Raw genomic sequence first — 21,234 nt, 5'->3', positions numbered from 1 at the left:
CAGAATTACTCAACTCAGTTTGGGAGTGGGTAGAACATGTCAGAACTTCACTGAGCTTATGAATGTATCCTAGTTGGAATTGTACAGATAACGCAATGATGAATTTGTAGCTTTAACCCTTGTTAAACATTCTGTAAGTACTATGAGTTTCACGTTTCTCCTGCAATGTTCACCACGTGTTTAAGAGCGTTTTTGAGGTAGTTCTGATCCTAATTTCTGGGGCACATCGGAAGTTAAACCTCCTGTGCTTCTGGGAAGAGCTGGCCCCACCCCCAGCTGTGGAAGGGAAATGACGGGGTATTGACAGGCCGGGGTGCGGGAAGAGGTGGAGATTCTGACAGTCTCCTGTTCCCTCGAGAACTGGGGTCGTCCCGTTGCGTGTGGGTAATTAGGGTGATGCGAAGCAGCAACTCTTAACCAGCATCCCGAGAGACAGGAGCTCCTGACACCGCGCACGGGCTCTGCCCCGACCCGGGGAGCTGGTCTTCCAGCAGGACTGGCTACACCGGCAGCGCCCCACGCCTGCAGGAACCCGCAGGTCACTGCTGCTGTGCAGGTGGTAAAATAAAAACAGAGGTAAGCGTTCTTGCCTCTTTAATTAAGCAGGAACAGAGCTCATCGAGGCTTGGGGCAGTGTGGGGTGGTCGATTTACAGAAGAGGGTTGATGAGAATGACTGACGGAAAAGCAAGGAGAGGAGGTGCTGTGGTTTGAAAGTATGGCTGCAGCAGTGAAGTTAAAAAATTAGGTATTTATTTTGTTCCACTCAACCCAGGCAAGATATCCCTGGTTAGAGGTTCAAGGGCACCCAGATCCATGGGAACACGATTCCTTCTGGGGGAGGAGGAGAGACAGCAGCTGAAAGTCTACAGACAGTGACAAACAATCTTCCAGATGGCACCAGGACGCAGACTTCACATTGAAGGAGAGGCATTTTATTGGCAGTCATTCCTTTCTTTGTTATATTAACAGGGTGAAGCAGTGATTTTAAAACAGTAAAAGCCGGCTTCTCCCCAAACTAGTTTCGCTGTGGTATCAGAGGGCAGCAGGTCAGAGAAACCTCAACCACCGAGTTTGAAGGAGACAATCTGTACAGCTCCTACAGCTCTTCCAACTAGTAGACTCTCAGTCACATGATCAGCCGAGGAGCACGAAACAGAAAACCTAAGAATCATGCCAAGGACAAGCCCAGAGAGGGTCAGCAGCACTGCAGACCTCCACAGATGCAGGGGCCCTGGGAGAGCGTGGCTTTCTCCGAAGGGCTGCCCCACTATCTATCTCTTCTCAACCTACGCCGGATCTAGAAAGCCGCCTGCTTGGGTGGGACTCCATCGAGCTAGGAGAGCTCTGCTTTCCACTCCTTTGGGAAACTACAATCCCACCATCCCTGGTGGTGCAAAGGCGGGGGCAGCAGGCGCTACACAGCTGGTCTACGGGAGAGGCTTGCTCTGCTGCGGCGGCAATGATATGTGCCTAAGTGCTTGTGTCATGACGGCAGTCCGTCCACTGGGCTGGCCTTGGCTGCGTCTCCTTGGAAGACAGTGCGGATGGCAGACATGAGGCTTGGCCTGACCCAGTCCTTCAGGCCCTGGCTAAAAACCCTTGTATCTCATCCTAACTCAAAGAATAAAAGACGACAGACATTCCTACCCCCCCATCTCATCCCCAGTCTGAATGGCGGTATTTAGGGAAAAACTGGCCCAGGGCCGGCGGACAGGCCCACAGGAGGCTACATCATCTTCTAGTACTGACGAATGCATGGGATTCCAGCCACAATTTCCGATTCGATTCCACAGTGATCCTGTCCTCTGAGGATTTTAAAGAAGCCTAGAGAGCAGAAGTAAGACGCCCTTAAACTGTGCTTGGCTTTCAACCTTTGCCGACATATCCAGACCCACCCCTGAAAGATGGGGAAGCGGAAGTCACAGACCAGCCCCAAGGCTGTCACCAGCCGGCCCACAAGGTGCTCGGCTGGCTTCCGTTCACCCCGCAGCCCAGCCCCGCATCCGGCCCCTGCACCTGGTGCCCTGGGGGCCCGGGCCGAGCACACACCCTCTCGGGGCCAGAGGCTGCCCTCGTGGAGCCCAGGACAAGACGCCCGCTGTGCCCTGGCTCAGGGGGCCCTGCTCTTAGCAGCAAGGGGCTGCGCTCACCACTGTCACCCCAGTCGGTGTTCCAGGAGTTGCCGACCAGCCAGTAGGGGGTGCCGTTCTCCACTCCCCAGCCCAGGATGCGGATGGCGTGGCCCCCCATCATCTCTCCTGTGACGTGCTGGTACACCCCTGGGAAAGGAGAAAGCGGTCAGACCGAGACCGGGCGGCCGCCGCATCTGCCACAGCACCCCTGCAGCTCGGCTGGTCACCCCAGGCAGGACAGACAGGCCGGAGGAAAGCGTGGGCCCTGGCGTTCCCCGCGAAGGCTCCGGGGCTTCCCGCAACGTTTGGGAATTACTTATTTTTGAAAGCCTAACGCACTCGAATATAGGGGGGTAAATATTAAGATGGAGGCCAATCAAATGTGCTGGTTGGTTGCCTTTAAAACTAAAGTTGTAAATTCGAATAAAAATACCAACAGTTAGCTGTGTTACCTACAGGGACTTCACGTAATGATTTGTCGAAAGGGTTCCGTGGCTTAGTTTTAAACTGCTGCTCTGGGGCACACCCTGCAGAGGTGCTGTGAGAGAGGGGCTGGGCTGGCAGCTGCCAGAAAGATGCTGGCTAAGGTGCTCTGAGGGCCCCCAGGCTGCCGCCTCACTGGTGAATCACTCCGTCAAACTGGAAACGCGTCCTCTCATATAATATTGGGGGAGACTGTGTTAAGAACTGCCCAACTTTATCATTTTTTTCTTGCCAGGCACCTTGGTTTTTTTTTTTCTATAAGACTGGAGAGCTTGGGAGTTTTCGATCTAGCAGCATATAAAATGAGACAGAAGCCCTCAGCACAGACTGTTCGTCTGGAAAGGGGGATTTCTAAGACAGCTCTCAGGCGGGGACCATCCTGTCCCCGGCCGTTTGAATCCCCACAGCAAGGTGCTCCCTCTTTCCTCATCCACTGGGTGCTGGGCATGATGCTTAGACTCTGCCAAGACAAAGATGAAGGAGGAAACCTACCGTTACAACGTGAATGCGATGAGGAAGCCATGGAGGTGGGTGGAGGCGGGGATAGAAAGGCTCCCCGAGGAGATATTTGAGCTGGCCTTTCCGGGAGGAGTAGGGATTGGCCATACAGGAAACCTCCGGAGATGCCAGGGGGAGCCAGAGGACAGGGCAGGCAGGAAGCTGCCGAGAGCTCTACCACCAGCCAAGGAGCGGCCAGGGGCATGTGGCACCGCCTCCCCCTGGAGGCCCGCCTCCCACCCAGGAGGTCCCGCCAGCCGGGAACCCAGATCTCCCTCCTCCGCCAGCTGCCACCAGGGGTCGAGACACACCAGACTTGTACAGCAGGAAGTCCGAATACACGGAGAAGGCCCCCTCGACTGGGCCGTTTTTGTAGATCTCTGCCATGATCTCCTTCTCGCTACCGGAGACGCTGTAGGAACTGCATCCTGCAAAGGAACCGGCCAAGTGGGGCAGGGCGCCTCCCACAGAGGGTCGGTCAGTCACTCACTGATGCACGGGGCTGGCCCGGCGCGTGTGCGCAGTGAGCCTGAGGCCCTGGAAGCAGGGCAGGCGGCCCCCAGAAGGATTCTAGGGCAGACGACTCCCCCATGAAGTGAGGGCTTTGGTCTCTTCCTTCCAAGGCTGAAGGTCGAAGGCACCATTCCCGCAGACTTCAGGGTGGAGACGGGCAGAGAAGGCAGTGCGCTGCCCCCTCCCGTAAGACAGGCTCCATCCTGTGTTCCTGACCTAAGACCCCACAGCCCTGGCCCTCCCTCCTCGGCTTCCCCCGGCCGGTGCGCTGGGTCGCCCGCCCCGCTTACCAAAGCGCTTGTCTTCTTTGTAGGACGGGGTGTAGCCGGGCTCACAGATCTTGCTGCACTTGGGGGTGTCGCCCTCCCCCGTGCACGGGGGCCGGGAGCCGTTCACGTGGTGCTCGCAGGGGGGGATGGAGTAGGGCCTACAACCTGGAGGGCCAAGGACAAAGGTAGGTGTCAGGAGAAAGCCCCGCAAAGGCCCCTTGAGGCCCGAGAGAAGAATCGGGGCGACGGCTCGCGGGAACAGAAGTCACCCTCAAGCCTGCGGCACTGACACCTTCGTGCTCCTGTTGCTAACTCCGCCGTACACAAGGCTGCCTTGTCTTTCTACCTGAAGCTTCAGCCCAGCATTCCTGCCCTCAACCCTTAACCTCTACTTTATATGGGAAAGTGAGACCACTATTATTCCTGCATATAAAATCCATCTGGCCAGATGGGGGCTGAGGGCAGACACTCACCCACATGTGAGTTATAGAGGCCCCCAGACACCAGGCCATGTTTCGTCCAGAAGTTCCAGGCTCCAGAGGGGAAGCCGCCATTACAGCTGAGAAAAGAACCACTGGTTAAACTCATGGCGAGTGGTTCTCGCTGCTCCCACACCACAGCCTGGTGCACCACCACTGCCTTCAGCAACTGGCCCAACAGTTCTCCCAGATCCCCAGACGCCCCATTCATCCTCCCGACAGTCACTTCTTGCAGGGACTCCCCCAGGCCTGCCCACAAAGATCCCCCAGGAGACAGAAGTACTTTCATAATCACATCCACACCAGGCTCTGTCTTCTGTCTAGACAGCGTTCTCGAAGGGCAGTACCTTAGAATCCCCTGGGGCTCTTACAAAACACCAATGCCAGGGACTCCCACTTCATTGCCGTGGGGTGAGACCTGGGCACTTCTTTTTTTTTAAACTCCCAGGTATTGCCAATCCGCAGCCGCATCTGAGAACTGCTGTTGCAGAACCAAGGGCAGAGTTGGCAGAAGACAGGGATCTGGTTACTCATGTGGCTTACCTGGGAGCCCATCACCCTGAATTACAGGGAAGGAGACAGGCCCCAGACCACTACATTTCCTCAAGCAGGAAAGGGGAACCAGCACGACAAAACCCAGGAGCCACGCCGCCTGTGCCGAGAACATGTGTCTGGCCTGGACCCACGGCCCACACCCAGCTCTGCGCGGCCGGCCTGGCTTCCGACGCCCCGGGTCCCCATCGTGTCTCAGCAGAGGCGGCGTCCTGCCTGAGGGAGCTCCCCGGCCAGCGCCCACCCGCGGGTCTGCTGAGGGGCTCCGACTCACCCATCCCCACACTCGTCGCCACAGCAGGTCAGCATGTCCTCGGCGGACACCTCCACGCTGACACGCCCGTTGCTGCGGATGCAGAGCCGGTCAGAGATGGCTTCCACAGCCCCGAACGCCTGCAAGAACCGGCGCGCTGAGCCCCATCCTGCACTGCGGGCCCTCCAGCCTCCACCCGGGGGGCGACGTCGGGCACCCCTCGCCCTCCTGGCGGCTGGCCCCTCTCCACGGCAGCGGAGGGGCCTGGTGCTCGAGCTGGGCATTAAAGCAAGAGAGCAATCCACCCCAAACCTCTACCTGGGCATTCAGTTTGCTGCTGAAACATGCGGTCTTTGGTTTCTGACATAAAAATATAGCTTGTACGAAGGACGAATACTGTACGATTCTACTTACGTATGAGGTACCCAGACTAGTTAAAATCGTGAGACAAAACCAAAAAAAAAAGGGCTTCCCTGGTGGCGCAGTGGTTGGGAATCTGCCTGCCAATGCAGGGGACACGGGTTCGAGCCTTGGTCTGGGAGGGTCCCACATGCCGCGGAGCAGCTGGGCCCGTGAGCCGCAACTACTGAGCCTGCGCGTCTGGAGCCTGTGCTCCGCAACAAGAGAGGCCACGACAGTGAGAGGCCCGCGCACCGCGATGAAGAGTGGCCCCCGCTCGCCGCAACTAGAGAAAGCCCTCGCACAGAAACGAAGACCCAACACAGCCAAAAATAAGAAAAAACAAAAAACCCGTCAGGGGTGGAGCACACAGCTGTTAGCGTAACCGATTCCACCGTGGCCCCTGCAGCTCCTCCGGTCCTTCTGCTGACCCCACCCAGGGCTGCACGGCGCAGTCAATCACTTCTGTGTCATCAAAGGCTTTAGTATTCACTAGATTTTAATAATCACTAGGACCTGGTAGCCTCTGTGTTCTGTTAGTCCCCAAACAATGATGAAAACCTTCGCTGACATATTCCTGGTACCCGTGAAACAGGCTAGTTACCCATTCATGAATCTTAAGAATGCACTTTCCCTTTCCAAGCACCCACCTACGCCCCATACCCTGGGTGAGCTACGGAACTGTCCCAGGGGCTCCTCAGCAGTGCAGAAGGCGACTGCACGTGCTTCCGGACTGCCGCCCCCACTCACACCCCTCATCCCGATCCCGGCCTGCGAGTTACCCTGGCATACACGGATTCACTGATTTAAAAAAAGAAAAACCACAAGAGACAGAAAGCAGAAGAGTGGTTGCTGAGGGTCAGGGAGAGGGGAATGGGAGTTAGTGTTTCGTGGGGACAGAGTCTCAGTTCTGCACGATGAAGAGCTCTGTGGACGGAGGTGGTGATACCTGCACAGCAACCTGAATGGACCCAACGCCACATGTCATGTGTATTTTACCAAACAAACACAATTAAGAGAGCTCATTGATACAGAGGGGATGCTTCTTCAAAGTTAATGGTACTTGCTGATGGCCTGGGACAGTGTGTCGAACAGAAATAAAAACTGCTTCACAACCCATACGTGGGACACGCCCTGTACAGGGCATTCTGCACGTACTGATTCTTCCGCCTGGTCCTGCAATGATTCACGACCTTAGGGATCCTTCTTGTTTTTATACTGGTGGAGACCGAGACTCGGGAACCCTTCTGTGACTTGCCTAGTCACAGCTAGTCTAACCTCAACTCCCCTGGTCTCTCCCACCCCACCCGTCCCCTGGCCCCAGCCCTCCCGGCCAGCAGGGGCCTCACCCAGCAGGAGCCGCAGGAACCCTGGTCTCTGATCTCTCTGATGGTCGGGCAGTTTGGCCACTGTTCCCGGGCATCGAAGCTTTCAGGCAGAACCATGCCCTCAGCAAATGCAGCTCTGGAAAAAGGAAGGTCTCCGTCACAAGCTGTCACCTTAAAACCCACTCTCCCATCCCCGCAAAGCCAGCTGACTGCCATCACCTAGAAGGGAAGAGGCACAAGGATATGCAAAGGAGGGTGTATGCAAGGGTGTCCCCTTGGAATGTTATTTATTTATTTAAACACTTTTTTTTTTTTTTTGGCTGTGCCGTGCGGCTTGCAGGATCTTAGTTCCCCGACCAGGGATCGAACCCGGGCCCTCAGCAGTGAGAGCGTGGAGTCCTAACCACCGGACCGCCAGGGAATTCCCCCCTTGGAATTTTATAAAACAAAATAGGTTCTACTGCTCCACGTAACTTACCATCCTGTACGTTTCTTTCTACACCCATTTTATGGATATTTTTGAGGAGTTTTCGCCACAGGGTCCAGATAATTGTATCTCTTGCTTCCCCAACCCGACCCCGAATCAAACATCTGCCCAGGTTCATCATTTTTTAAATACCTTCGCAACTGTGTAACGGTCCCCATAACGTAACTATCCCATCCTCACCGTTAGATTTTTCTAACACTTCCTTCAAGAGTAATATCTACATGAAAATAGAAACTGCAGACTTTTCTAGAAAAAATAAACATTAATGGCAGATCATATGGTTTTTCTTAGATTTTCCTTAAATTATTCAAGATTGGGTCCATTCAGATCTTGGAGACCCAGACCTGGGGCCTTTCCCACTGTGGCGGGGACGCCTGGAGAAGCACCGTAGGAAACTCTGGCATTGGTGGCTAGGCCCTGTACCTCAGGCAGAGTCCCTGCAGCTCTGGGGGCAGTGAGGCCTACGGATGCCAGGGAAGCCTTCTTGCCTCCCCCTTCCCTCTGTGCCAAGCATCTCTGCTCCCATGGCAGTGGTGCTGGTGTAGCCGTGCGTCCTCCCCAGTAGTGGGCACTCACCTCTGGGGCAGCTTGGGCCCGCCCAGGAAGGTGCCACACAGCTTCTTCACGTAGCTCAGGTCCACGTTGTAGAAGTTGTGTCCAGCCTGGAAGACAGCCGCACCCACAGCAGTCACCCACCAACACGGGGCGGCGGGGGGGGGTGGGGATGTTTCCAGAGATGGGGTGGAGCATGCATACCACCCACACAAGCCCTGGCAAGGCCAGGGGTCCCCTCCACCTCCGCAGAGCAAGGGGGCTGGGGCACTGCTACAGAACAAATGTCTGTGTCCCCCCCCAGAATTCATGTTGCAACCTAACCTCAATGTGATGGTGTTAAGAAGTGGGGCCTCTGGAGGTGCTTAGGTCATGAGGGTGGAGCCCCCATGAATGGGATCAGTGCCCTTTTATAAGGAGACTCCAGAGAGCTAGCTTACCCCTCAGGCCAAGTGAGGGCACAACAAGAAGTCAGCCACCTGCAACCTGGAAGAGGGCCCCCACCAGAACCTGACCATGCCAACACCCTGATCTTGGACCTCCAGCCTCCAGAGAGCTAGCTTACCCCTCAGGCCAAGTGAGGGCACAACAAGAAGTCAGCCACCTGCAACCTGGAAGAGGGCCCCCACCAGAACCTGACCATGCCAACACCCTGATCTTGGACCTCCAGCCTCCAGAACTGCAAGCAATACATTCCTGTTCACAAGCACTGATCCACACACTTTTGTTACAGCGGTCTGAACGGATTAAGACAGGCATCTGCAGAGCAGGCGGGGAGCAGCCCAGAGTGACCGCACGGGCAGTGGGCAGCTCTCAGACCAGTGGGTATCTCCTCCAAGCTGTACCATTTGCTGACGTCACGAGAGACCCTCCACTGCCCTGAACGTGGCTTATTCCTCATCCCCCTGTTCCTGTTGCCTCGGGCCTCAGGGCTGGGCACAATCACGGAGTTGGTGTTACTGATGGGCTGTGATACCTACCACGGTGGGGTTACAGTGTCTACCTGGTGGTGAACTCTTCCAGAGCTGGTTTACCCCCATGCGCCTTCACACACTCTCACACACAGACAACACACACACGAGGGAAGGGGATAGGGCAGTGCGCCAGTGGCCAGGTCTATGAATCAGATCAACTGTCTAGGACACACTGTCCCATGGGCCACAGCTGCAGCCCCTCCCTCGGGAGTCAGAGTATACAGAAGGGGCCCCCAGCCCACCTTCCACGTAGTGTTTTGCTTGTTAACGAAGTTGACCAGCTCATCTGACAGAGGCGGGAAATGCACATTGCTCCGGGCACTGGTCAGCACCACCAGGCAGCTGAGTGTGGCCAAGAGCCGCCACATTTTGGAAACTGGATCCTAGATTAACCTGGAAAGGAAAGGACACAAGACATCAGGATGCTTCTTCCCTCAGTTCAGGTGCTTGACACACACAAGATGTCACCTCAGGTAGCCCTGTTCTGGGGCCACAAACAAGCCAGTGGTCAGAGGGATCCCATTCCGTCCTGGCTCTACCATCTGACCCCTTGTGCTCCTCAGTTTCCTCTTCTGGAGATGAGGTGTCAGCAGAGCGCCTTCAAGCCTCGGTACCCATGTGCTCTCAGGCCTTGTCTCAAAGTCCCAGCCCATGCCCACAGCATGCAGGACTGTGAAACGGACTCATGTTTGTGTCCCACACCCCCAAATTCAAGTTGAAATCCTACCCCCCAAGGTGATGGTGTTAGGACGTGGGGCCTTTGGGGAATGATGAGGTCACAAGGGTGGAGCCCTCATGAATGGCATTAGTGCCCTTATTATAAAAGAGACCCTACAGAGCTCCCTGGCCCCTTCCTCCATGTGCGGACACAGGGAAGTCTGACCACGCAGGGGGTCCTCACTGGACGATGCTGGCCCCTGATCTGGGGCTCCCAGTCTCCAGAACCGTGAGCAGTAAGTTTGCTTGGAAGGCACCATCTGTAGCATTCTGTTGTAGCGGCCTGAATGGCTAAGACAGACTGTGTGCTCCCCCTCCAGCTGGCTGGGAGCATGCACGAGAGAGAAAGCCAAGAAAGGGCTGTGCTGTGTGTGTGAGGCCCCCTCGGATGCCGGCAGGACACCGTGTCACCCGGTCTCTAGAGCTGCTGCAGGGCCAGGGCAGGGCTCACAGTCTGAAATGATGCTGGTCACTGCATGGTTTGTGGATCAACTATCTTGTGAGCTGTGAGGTCGGGGCCGAGGCCGCTCTGCTATCCGTCAGAACCCACCCCAGGGCCCAGGTGACAAGCAGTTCCAACAAGTCCCTCCCAAACAAATGGACAAACCCGGATCTTCAGGCAAAGTCGAATCCAGTGCCCTCCCCACTATGGCCAACCTGCCTCTCCATGGGTTCCTGGAACAAAGTTTGTGACTTCTCCCAAGTAATAAACAGCCTTTTCCTGTGATCATGTCTCAAGTGGAAGACCAGTGGGATAAGAAAAACACAAGAAAAGATAAATCTCATGAGCCACATTCTGGACACCAGACAAGCAAACACAAGCCCACCTCCAGCCCTGCACGTGCTGCCTCGAGAGCCGGGAAGCAGAGCTGGTTTGGCCGGCAGTACAGGTCTACCGGGACTGTCCGGGGCTTTTCCAGTCAGCCAAGGGCTCTGCTTCCAGTTTCAGAGACGGGGCTCCCGAGAAGGGAAGCCATCCCATCACCACCAAGGCCTCAGCTCTTGGATTGGCCTGCAGGTCAGGAGACTGCCAACTTCCAGCTCAGCCTCTGAGGCACGCTCTTAGGCAAGAAGCTCTGATGAGGGCAAGAAATGTGACCTGGGCGCCACAGCACTGCGGGGCCTCGTGAGATGCCCACTCAGCGAGCGTGTGTGTGTGTGTGTGTGTGTGTGTGTGCGAGCGTGTGCGTGTGTGTGTGCGCGCGCACGCGCGTGTGTGTGTGCTGGGCCCTCCTGTCCCTGACCTCAGGGGCTGGCACAGCAGGGTCACTGGGTCACCTCCTCAGGTCACAGGGTTTTGTGAGGGGTACACGAAGATGACGTAGGTGACAGCACCGAACATGCTGCCTTCCACACAGTGAATTATATTCAAGGGAAAACCTAACTTAACTGTTGCTTAAGCAACAATTCACTTGGAGGAATCCACGTGTGAAGATAGCCAGACGGTTCTGGAAAAGAACAGTGATGGAGGCCTGAAGGTCTGGGGTGGGAAACGTATGATAAACCCTGGGTGACGCCAGCCCAGGAAGAGCTGCATCAACTAAACAGGCCGTTCGGAAGCACATCCTACGAGGGAGGAAATGGCACATCTTGGTGGATGGTGCCTGCACAACTGGCTGTGCATTTTGGAAAAAAGAAAAAAAAGACTCAATCTTTACCCTCAAGTCCTTACTATACAAAAAGTGCTACATGGAACAAAGATCTTGAATAAAAACAGAAGTTGTATGAAGAAAATAAGGGCACTTTTAAAAATGTAACATTGGCGTGAGGAATGCCTAAGATTAACATAAAACAGAATCTTAAAGAGGAAAACGATTACATGAAAATAAAGCCTCTCTTCTTCTAGAAAAAACAAAATACAAAGTGACAAATGGACAAAAAACAGTCCTTACAAATACTTAGGGCTCCGTTTCCCTAATACGCAAAGGACTCAGAAAAACGGCCAGAAGATATACACAGTAAATGTACAGAAAAAACTATAGAAGGCCAACAGATACTTAAAGATGCTCAGCAAAGAGGTATGTACCTTCCAGACTGGCGAAGGTTGCAGGGTTGGAGAGTTTTCAGCTGGGGTTAGATGTGCAGGGAAACAGATGCGGACGCTGAGGAACACCCAGTGGCAGGTGTGACCCAACCTCTATCAGTTCTCCTCACTGCATGCCCTTTGACTCAGCAGTTTGACATTTAGAAATTTATCCCACAAGCCTCAAGACGAAAGATACCGGTACACGGGTGTTCACTAAACATTCTCGGTGTTCGCAAAAGACCGGAAAGAAAGCATCTAATAACATTAACTGTAACAGCTGTGGTAAACGCTTAAATAATAGAATACATAAGCAGCCATTAAGAAATGAACTAGTTGAAGTGAATCACACTGTACTGATAAAAAAGACCAAAATAGACAGTAAGTGAAGGAGAGCAAAGCAGCAGGTGAGTCATGGCAAGTGTGAGCCCATCAAGCCACGTACATGTTTATCCCTGTCACTCGTGGAAAACGTTGAGAAAAACATACACAAGTCCCAAGAAACTGATTTTCACTATATAGCCGCCTTTTTTTTTAAATGAGCATGTTATATATATATATATATATATATATATATATATATTTATATTGTAAATGAGCACGTTATATTTGTGGGGGTTTTTTTTAAGGAAGAATAATAGCTGGTGCTACCAAAGACCCAGAGCCACCCAACTGAAAGAACACTTGTTCTGATGAGCCCCCAAATGCTGCTTCCAATCAGATGCCTTCTCCCCAGTGACTTTCTGCTCAGAATGCTTAACCTTCCCATTTTCAGTGACTCATGGGGAAGCTGGTGCTCAGTGACCCCGTGTCAGGAGCCTCCAGACTGTTAGGAAACGTCTTGCCGTGTCCGCGTGTGGCAGGAGGGGCGCCAGAGCTCTCTGGGGCCTCTTTTAAAAGTCTTCTGGGCAGAGACGCAAAGCAGAGGGTTCCTTTGTATCGACACCCTGACTTACCCCTGGCGTCTTAACACCGCTCCAAGATGGGAGGTGTGTTCCCCACACGTGGGCGTCCGGACCCCCCTGGCAGGTGGAGGCCTGGCCGATGGGCCCGTCAGAATCGCACCTGGAAGGGCCGCCACCCTCGGCTCTCACCACTACCTGTCCCGGTGTCAGGAACGTGGCAGGGTCCTCAGGAAACCAGAGGCCATCCGCGCAGAACGTTCCCTGTGTGTCAAACAGGAGCGTCCCCAGGGCCCCTGCGGGCTCAGCCGGCCGCTCACGTGGAGCATGGGGCTCTTCCACGCAAGCGGACTGCACAGATCTGTCTGGGGTCGGGAATTCCCTGGCGGTCCGGTGGTTAGCTCTCGGCACTTTCACTGCCGAGGGCCTGGGTTCGATCCCTGGTCACCCCTGGTCCGGGAACTGGCATCCCGCAAGATGCATGGCGCAGCCAATAAAAAGGGGGAAGGATTCTCTGGTTTCGCGGGGGCGGGGAACGCGGGCAGCTCCCAGGTGGTTCTCAGTTGCCGTGCTGACCACTGCCCCACGCCCCGCCCTCCTTTCCTGCTCCATGGCTCCTGTCACCCGTCCTCCCTGCGCACCCCTGGCCTCGGCGAGCACCGGGCCCACGAGCCTGCGGTCAGGGCGCAGTGTGAACCCCCACTCCAGTCTGGTCACGGGGCCTTCCCTGCGGCCGCAGCCCGCCCGCCGGGGCCGCAGCGTCACAGGAGAGCATCCGGGCTGGAGTGCAAGTGGTCAACAGCCGCGGGAGCCGCTGGAGAGGATGAGAGTGGGGCTTGGAGTCAGGAGACCTGGATTCCACTTACTTCCCAACTGTGTACCCGCCTTCACTGAGCCTCAGTCTCACCACCTGTAAAATGGGGCTAGTGACCACTCGTGTCCCCGGGTGGAAGTCCAGAGTGAAAGGAGGGTGCCTGCCAGTCAGAAGGCAGCAAAGGCCCCACCCTTCGCCTCCTCCCTCTCTCCTCTCCTTTCCCCACTTGCGGTCCGTGCCAGACAAGTCCAGTTCACTCAAACCCGCCCAAAATACCTCCACGTCACAAAAAGCCCCAATTAAAACTGAGATTTTAACCCCAATCAATCTTCCAATGGACCTCTCCCTTCTGAGGGTCCGGGGGCTGTTGAGATCCCAGAGAATACGGAATCAAATTTCTCCTCCTATGGGGACAGAGAGATGCCCCTGCATTCCAGTGGACACCACCTCTTCCTTTCTGTCCACATCCACATGCATCCTGAAACAGGACAAACTAAGCACAAATGGTTTAAGGCACGAGCTCTGCTGTTACCAAGCCAGTCACGGTCCCACTCGTGGCCTCAGCACGAAAACACCACCAGCTTTCACTTCCCCTCTTTTGAACAAACATTTCCCTTTTCTCAATTCTGTGGGGGGTTTTCCCCCTTAAAAACCAGAGGGAAAGGACAGAAAGTCCTTACTGTGAGGGAAGAGGGCCCCAAACAGGATTAGGACACCTGCAAGTCACCAGATCCCCATCAGGGTGTGGCCGGGAAAAAGGACAGCTGTGGGCAGATGTGACTTGCAGCCCTCAGTCAGCTGACTTCCTGGGAAGACCCTGGGCTCCACTACACCCTCTGGCCCTTTTCCAAGCTACTCTCTGGCTGTAAAAAATGGGCTCTCTCATTTCTTTCCGCTCCAAACCCCCTAGAGCACTTGACTGTTTATATGAAAGCACATTCCGCTCGAGCTCCGCAGAATGTTGTCCTGGGCAAAGTAGGGCCTGCGTCCAGGTGACTCTGTGAGCCTCCCCAAGAGCAGAGCTGCTCCCCACACCACCCTGAAGCCAGTCCTGGGCCCACCATGGGCCTCGGGGCTCTGGAAGGAGGGGAATGAACACAGGTGTCCTGACATCCCAGGGACACACAGCCAAGCTTGATTTTTAAAACAGCTTTCTTACGTGGTTAAGAGCCCTCTGTAGACTGGATTCTAAATCTGATCTAAGGAGACGGGACATATGTACCTGAAATTTCCAAATCGGCCAGCTGCAGTCTTCTGGCTAACCCAGAAAAAGATGGATGCATGTCCAGCCACAGTCTTTCACCAGGTCCCGTGCTCTTCCTTACCCACGGCTGCCGCTTAAATACTGCTGACCCCTTCCACTGTTGGCTCAAAAGAACTGAGTGCCTACATTTTGCCAACAGCCACAAATTAAGGTTGTTTCTTACATGTCAGCAGAGTGGCTCTAGGCGGGGGGAAGGTGGAAGGGCTGGAGGGTTGTGAAGGTTCAGTGGGACCTTTTTGCTACAGCTTGTGCTTCTTTCTCTTCCACAAAGACTACGCTTGCCCCTCGCCGTCACCGCGGCACTTGCTCCCGAAGCTTGGGCCGTTCCAGCACACCCACACAGAAGCAGGCAGGCCTGTGCTTCCCCTCCGTGTCAGCCGCCCACTGACACCTCGATGTTGGAGTGGCACAAGCGCCTTGACCTCAAATGTGCTCTGATCGACCCGAAGGGCACCCGGGACCTCTCCTCGAGTCTGAAGCACAGCCTTGATGTGGTCTTTCTGTTCTACGTCTTGGTTCCTAATGGAAACATGTGAAGCTGCTTTCCGGCTTATCATCTTTAAATCAAAACCAAAACCAAACAAAGACAGCTGCCAGTCTTCATCCTCACAGCTTTCAGGAGACAGACGGCCGGGCACCAGTTGGCTATCCAGCCCCTAGAGCCGGGACCCCGCAGCTGAACGCGCCCAAGCAAGTGCTGTGTGACCCAGAAGAGGGTCACCGCAGGCTCCAGGAGCTGCGAGAAGGCCCCACCTGCCTCAGCCACCTGAACCCTTTAGGACACGCACAGGGCCTCCCCTGCTCCCCATCTGCCAGTCTGTCTGAAATAAGTGACTGATTCCCACCAGGCTCGGCAGGGAGGCCTCCTCGAGCTGCTCTCCCGTGGTGCCTGGAAACAGTGCGGCTACAGTGCCCACAAATGGAACACTGCTTAAGATCAGTCACAGCAGCTCAAAACCTGCACACACAAGAAAATTACTCCCCTAGGCCTAAAACAACGGACCCCCCCCCCCCAAGAAGGCCCTCAGCAGTCAAAACATTTTGTATTTTTGAGAAACATGACCATTTGGGCAAAGTTCTGGAAAGTTCTGGAGGCTTTTGCTTGCTGGATTGCTCCCCGACTCCGACCCTGACTTAGTGAGATGCTGAAGGGGTGCTTCATCCCCGTGCCTCAGCTTCTAAAATGGGTGTGCTGCCCGGATTCTGGAGGACCTTGGGGCTGCTTCCTAAAAGCTTTCAGAAGTCCCTGGAGGCTCAAATGAGATTAGCGCTCCCTGCCTCTGCAGCCTGCGGGAACACAGCAGCTCCCTAATTCAGTCCCGGGCTGGAGTGCGTCTCCCTGCTGGCTGGGCACTGGTGGGGGGGACTGGCAGACACGAGAGCAAGCAACAGAAAGGCCTCGCCTCTCCGGCCTGGTCCGGGTTTCCTCCCCTGGGGCCCTGGGAAGATACACTCCCCTCGCGAGCCTGCTGGGAGATGGAAGGAGACGTCTTCCGCGCAGCGCAGCCTGGCTCGGTGTGGACAGCCCTACTGCCCCCAGAAAACCATCCCCCACGCACCAGCACCAGCAGCGCCAACATGCCGCTCGCTGCGCACAGGCCGGGTAACTCCTGCCATCCCAGGGTAATTCTTTCTATTCTCAGCTGTATCCCAGCGTGGAAGAAAAATCATGATCCCCCTACTCAGATGGTGGTTTATCCTGCTATCTTGACCACCAGAACAAAGCACCCCCCAAATACCTGCAGGGTTAAGTAGATGGAGAAGGCGGGGCTGATGGCCCCCAGCTGATGTGTGACAAGGCCTCTACCCTGGAGCGGCTGAACCCCTCGGGCGGCATCGCCTTCCCAGGTCTTGCGCAAGCCCAGAGGCCATGTGACTGGTTTGTTCCAGTGAGCACATCCTGCCCCAGTCCAGGTCAGCAGGTCCGGGGGTCACGGAGAAGCTCAGCCCGCTGGGTCCCTCGGCAGAGTAGCTAGTTTCACACTGCTCTATACTGGATCAGTTCATTATCTAGATGGTATCTGTCCCATCCTCCTTGCCGCATCCGTGCTGGTAACTCTAGGTTATCTTGATGACCGGACTAAGTGAGTGATTTGCCTCGTAGAGACAGGTAATACAGTCAAGACTGCAGGCACCATCCTTCCCAGCACCCGGCATTCATAAGATGGTAGTGAAGGAAAAGGGCCTCTGGTCTTGATTAAGGCTTTTGTTTGCCTGGTGAGGGTAACTGAAGCTTGAGAAAAGACCCAAGGCAAGCTCTGGATGGTGTACCTGGGTAGGGACAGAACTGCCAAGAGATCGAATTGTAGAGATTCCTCCACAATTATCTGGGTGACACCTGTCATGTCACAAACGTGCAGGTGCCTCAGTTTTGTCACCTGTGAAGTGGAAGAGTCAGACTTCCAGTACCCAAAACCCACACGCATCCTCAAAGTTAAAAACTCAGAAAATATTATCTAATTGCAGACAAGTCCAGATACCCAGGTTAGAATCAAAAGAAACCTTCTTAAGTTCTAGCTGTGGACAAACACATTAAAACCCATAAACTATCACTGATCAACAACAAAAATAGAAAAACCTCATCAATGATTTCCTAGAGCAAAGAATTAAATTTGACTTCCCAGTCATGCAAATTAAAACAAGGACAGCATTTCAAACGCACCAGACTGGCAGAAATTAAAGTCCGATAATATCTGGTGTTGGTAAATATGAGAGACAAGAACCCTCAAGGCCACTGGGAATATACGTTGGTAAAACCTCATTGGACAGCACGGTCAGTATCTAGAAAAATGGAAGGTGCACACACCTTAGGACCCAGCAACTTACTGACTTCTCCTGCTTCTGCCCTAGAGAAATTCTTGCAAGTGTCTGACAGACACAAGAATACTGCAGCGCTGTGAGAACAGTGAAAAAGCAAAACTGTCCCTCAGGAAATAAATACACCGTGCATTTAAGATGAATGAACTGGATCTGTTATGTATTAACATAAATCAATCTCACAGACACAAGTGGAAAAAGGACACGTGCAGTATAATTAAAGCATGTTAATTTCAATAACATTATTCACAAATTGATACAAAGTATTAAAAGAACAACAAGGAGAAAAAAAACCCAACCAGGCAGGGGAATCACAAAGAGCACAAAGAGCAGACAGGAGTTACAAGGTCCCTCAGGCACCAGTAACAGATTTGCAGAGTGAAGAAGCTGGAAGCTGCTGCCTGCCGCCGGGGGGCCATGACCAGCAGGGAAGGCACTGACTCTAAGACCCCACCCACCACCCCCGTGACCACACACACACACACACACACCCCCGAGATAAGAAGCTGTGGGTGCTGCAGAAAGCAGGTGGGGATGAGGCCTGCGCTTTAAAACGGGACTGAAGTCTAAATATTTAATGGTGTTTGATCCCTAGATCCCCCTCCTACCCAAACTAGGGTGGGATGTGAACATACCAGGCATGGAGAGACTTCGGAGTCATCTCCCAGGCACCCTCGCTTAGGCAGCTCTGGAGCGTGCGCTGAGCGTGAACCAAGGAAGATGAAGACATGGGACGAGGGGTGGAATGCCGATGGCCTCCCAAAACCCAGTGAGTCCAACACACACCTGCGTGTGCTTCAACTAGATTCGTCCCACTTACTGTCAATCCTGACCACCTCTACACGTGAGGCTGAACCACATCCAAGTGCCTGACTGCAATCCTCCTTGACCTACAAAAATTACCATTTCATATAGTTCAGCCTCACGTATTTCCAACGCTTTCCTTATGCTAAACTGCCCAAGACAGGCGGCAGACACTGTGGGTCCTCACCCTGAAACGTTTCAGCTCTTCTCTCCCGAGGACCGGGATATTCAACACAACCCCAACTCATCACCACATTTAAGAAAACCACCCAACAGACATGCCAAGGCTCAGCTGAAAGCACTCTTCCTTCACTTCCCTATCCAGCTGCCAATGGTAACACAAGGTATCTTAGCCCTAAAATGTATGCCACTTTCTACTCCAACTCCCAGGGCCGGCAGCTGGGGAAAGAAAGAGCCCATCTACAAGGAGGGCCGCAGCTCGAGCTGCTGAATCGGCAGCACACAGGCAGGTGCTTCCTGGAGCTAAAGGGCTTCCACGCTCACTGCCTGGCCAGTTCAGAAACAGGCTCTCCTGACCCAGCAGCAGGGGAGCTCAAGGGGAGCCTGGGCTGTGTCTGGCCCAAGTCGCCTTCCCCTGGGCCTGGGAAGCCCCCAGATAAGGGATCTGCACCCTTCCACTTGGCTGCACCCCAGCTCTGGGACAAAAATGCCCCCAAAGGTTTGAGCGAATCCATTCTCCAGGGTGCCTTCAACTCTTTGGGAAAGCCACACAGGTTGGGGGTGGCCCAGCCCCTTTCTTTCTCTACGAAGCTCAAGGGCGCTAGGTCACCATCACCAGTGTCAACAGGAAACAATCCTCCAGGAAATTAAGGATGTTATGAAAGAAAAGGAAAGTAGCCTTTACCAAACCAGACGCCCTGCTAAGGCTCTTCCTCCTATCATCCTGCATCTATAGATTCAACTAGATGAACGCACCTCAGCTGCATTCGCCTCTAGTGAGGCCCCTGAGGGTCAGTTTTTCCAGAGGTAACCAAAGGTCCTAGGCCTCCCTTTGAACCCCTCCTCCCCGCACTGGGTACGAGTCTCTCCTGGGTCAGGGGGAGGGAATGTGGAGCCTGGGCTACTGTCCTTCTCCCCGCGCCAGCCTACTGGCTTCCTCAGTGCCTGGGGAAGGGGTTGACCGAGGCCCACGAAGAAGACAAATCCAATTCACATCTACCTGGACAGCCGGCGGACCCCCAAACTCGGTCACCCCACAACGCTCCCTCTCCGAGGCCTCCAGGGTCATCAGCTGAGCGATGGGCGAGGCCCCCGGGGCTCTGCCCTGCCTTCGCCTCTCCCGCAGCACCCTGGGCCCAGGCCGGCTCCCTTCCTTAGCAATCCAGGGGTGGGCCCGGCATCTCTCTCCCCACACTCCCGGGGGGGGGGCTGACACCCCGGGTCCTACAGTCTCCTGTCCCCCGCTCTGCTTAGTTTCTCCTCCCATCTGTGGATTTAACTCTTCCTGTGGGTCCCACCCCCCTCCCCCCAGTTCCAGGTTCCTATTTTTCAATTTCTGTCTTCTGGGGGTCCCCGAACTTGGGTGTGACTGTGTGCAAGAAACTGCCCAGGCAAACCTTTTAGAAAAATAATACACCTAAAACTGATGCAGGTAAATACTATCATCTCAGCAATTTGCCGAGGAAACTGAGGCCCAGAGGCTCAAAAGGGGCTGGGGAGCCGGGCTGCCGCCGAAAAGTCGGCAGGGCCCGGGCCAAGCTCTTCCTCGCAGGCTCCTCCCTCGGATCCCACCGCCCGCCCCTCCCCGGCCCTGAAGACGGCGGACCGTGGGGTCTGGATGACCAGGCCTGGGGTCAGAACACGGCCCGGGGACGCGGCGGGAGGGAGAACACGAGCCCCCCAGCCGGAGTGGGAATGTGGGAGGAGCCCGGGCTACCGCGCGGGGGTTGATTTCTGCTTTTCTCACCACAACGACGTCCGGGAGGGCGCCGTGCCGCCCCGGCTCGCCCGGCTGCGACTGCCCGAGGGTCCCCCCTTCCGCCGGCCCGGGACGCCGGTCTCCCCATTCCCCCGACCCGCCCGCACGCACGCACTCACTCACTCACCGCGCTCCGCCGCCGCCGCAGAGGGCCTGGGCCTGCAGCCTGAGACTGCCCTGGCCTGGTCTCCTGCTGCTGCCGGTGCCTGAGCAGCCGCTGTAGCTCCCCAGGGTCGCCCCCGCGCTAAGTACCGCGCCCGGCCCCGCCCCGCGCCCGACGGACTCCTCACGTGACCGCCGGCGCCCCGCCCCGCGCCCGGCTGACTCCCCACGTGACCGCCGGCGCCCCGCCTCGCCCCGCCCCCGCGCCCGCCCGGCTCCCGGCCGCCTGGGAAGAGGGGCTCTGAGCTCTGCCGGCTTCCACCCTGCGTGCTGGTACCCGTGCGGAGCGGAAGGGGGCTGGACGCGGCCCTCGGGGCCTCACCCCGCCTGGAGAGATTCCCCGGGGCCCACCCGGCCGAGACGCAGCGCATCAAAGCCAAAGCCCGGATCCCTCTTGGGGGAGGGGATAGCTGTTCCTTATTTCGTTGATCCAGAAACAACTGCCAGAGATGGGGATATCGAGACAGCGGGCTTCCCAGAAGAGCCTTAAAAGCCTGTTGGCTTTACTGTTCTGAGAAAGGGTACCTATCAGATAGTCCAGCTATGTAAGAAAAAAAAAAAGGTAGTAGTTAATTACCACTGAGTACTAATTTCAGGAGCTGCATCAGGATTTCTATAGAGAATGACCTGAGAGGCAGAAATCTGTTTGGAAGAGGGGTGCCAGGAGGCCGGTCCTGAAGAGGACGTACACAGCAAGCACACTGTTGTACTTGAAGTTTACTTGTGGGTGGGGGTCCCTATGGAGGCTGATGGAGGGGCTCAAGTCCCACTTGGTTCCATGATTCCCCGGATGTTTTTTTTTTTTTAATAAATTTATTTATTTATTTATTTTTGGCTGCGTTGGGTCTTCGTTGCTGCGCGCGGGCTTTCT

At 55.2% G+C, this 21,234-nt stretch overlaps 1 protein-coding gene across 2 annotated transcripts; it reads right to left on the bottom strand.

The window, feature by feature from the left end:
- Positions 1 to 730: 730 nt before the first annotated feature.
- On the bottom strand, positions 731 to 20,458 carry CTSB (cathepsin B). Of its 2 annotated transcripts, XM_059926786.1 has the most exons (10): positions 20,329 to 20,458; positions 9,164 to 9,314; positions 7,972 to 8,057; positions 6,930 to 7,044; positions 5,203 to 5,321; positions 4,371 to 4,456; positions 3,919 to 4,062; positions 3,427 to 3,543; positions 2,153 to 2,281; positions 731 to 1,826 (listed from the first exon to the last, which is right to left on the bottom strand). In XM_059926786.1, exons 2-10 carry the CDS (start codon positions 9,287 to 9,289, stop codon positions 1,741 to 1,743), a joined length of 1,008 nt encoding a protein of 335 aa, XP_059782769.1. In that variant the 5' UTR covers positions 9,290 to 9,314; positions 20,329 to 20,458; the 3' UTR covers positions 731 to 1,740. The 2 variants fall into 2 exon arrangements, with proteins under 2 accessions (XP_059782769.1, XP_059782771.1); XM_059926788.1 differs by lacking the exons at positions 5,203 to 5,321; positions 7,972 to 8,057; positions 9,164 to 9,314; positions 20,329 to 20,458 and having other exon boundaries at positions 6,930 to 7,003.
- Between the last annotated feature and the right edge of the window lie 776 nt (positions 20,459 to 21,234).

The sequence above is a fragment of the Balaenoptera ricei genome, chromosome 6 (genome assembly GCF_028023285.1).
Source record: "Balaenoptera ricei isolate mBalRic1 chromosome 6, mBalRic1.hap2, whole genome shotgun sequence".
Taxonomy (NCBI): domain Eukaryota; kingdom Metazoa; phylum Chordata; class Mammalia; order Artiodactyla; family Balaenopteridae; genus Balaenoptera; species Balaenoptera ricei.
This window is presented reverse-complemented; position numbering and strand designations above follow the sequence as displayed.

Bases quoted from the DNA above. Each gene is read 5' to 3' on its own strand.
- CTSB (XM_059926786.1), bottom strand. From the start codon at position 9,289: ATGTGGCGGCTCTTGGCCACACTCAGCTGCCTGGTGGTGCTGACCAGT. The intron at 4,457-5,202 runs GTGAGTCGGAGC...TTCTTTTCTCAG, and splicing joins GGCGACGAGTGTGGGGATGG to CTGTAATGGCGGCTTCCCCT. The intron at 3,544-3,918 runs GTAAGCGGGGCG...GTTCCTTTGCAG, and splicing joins CAAAGAAGACAAGCGCTTTG to GATGCAGTTCCTACAGCGTC.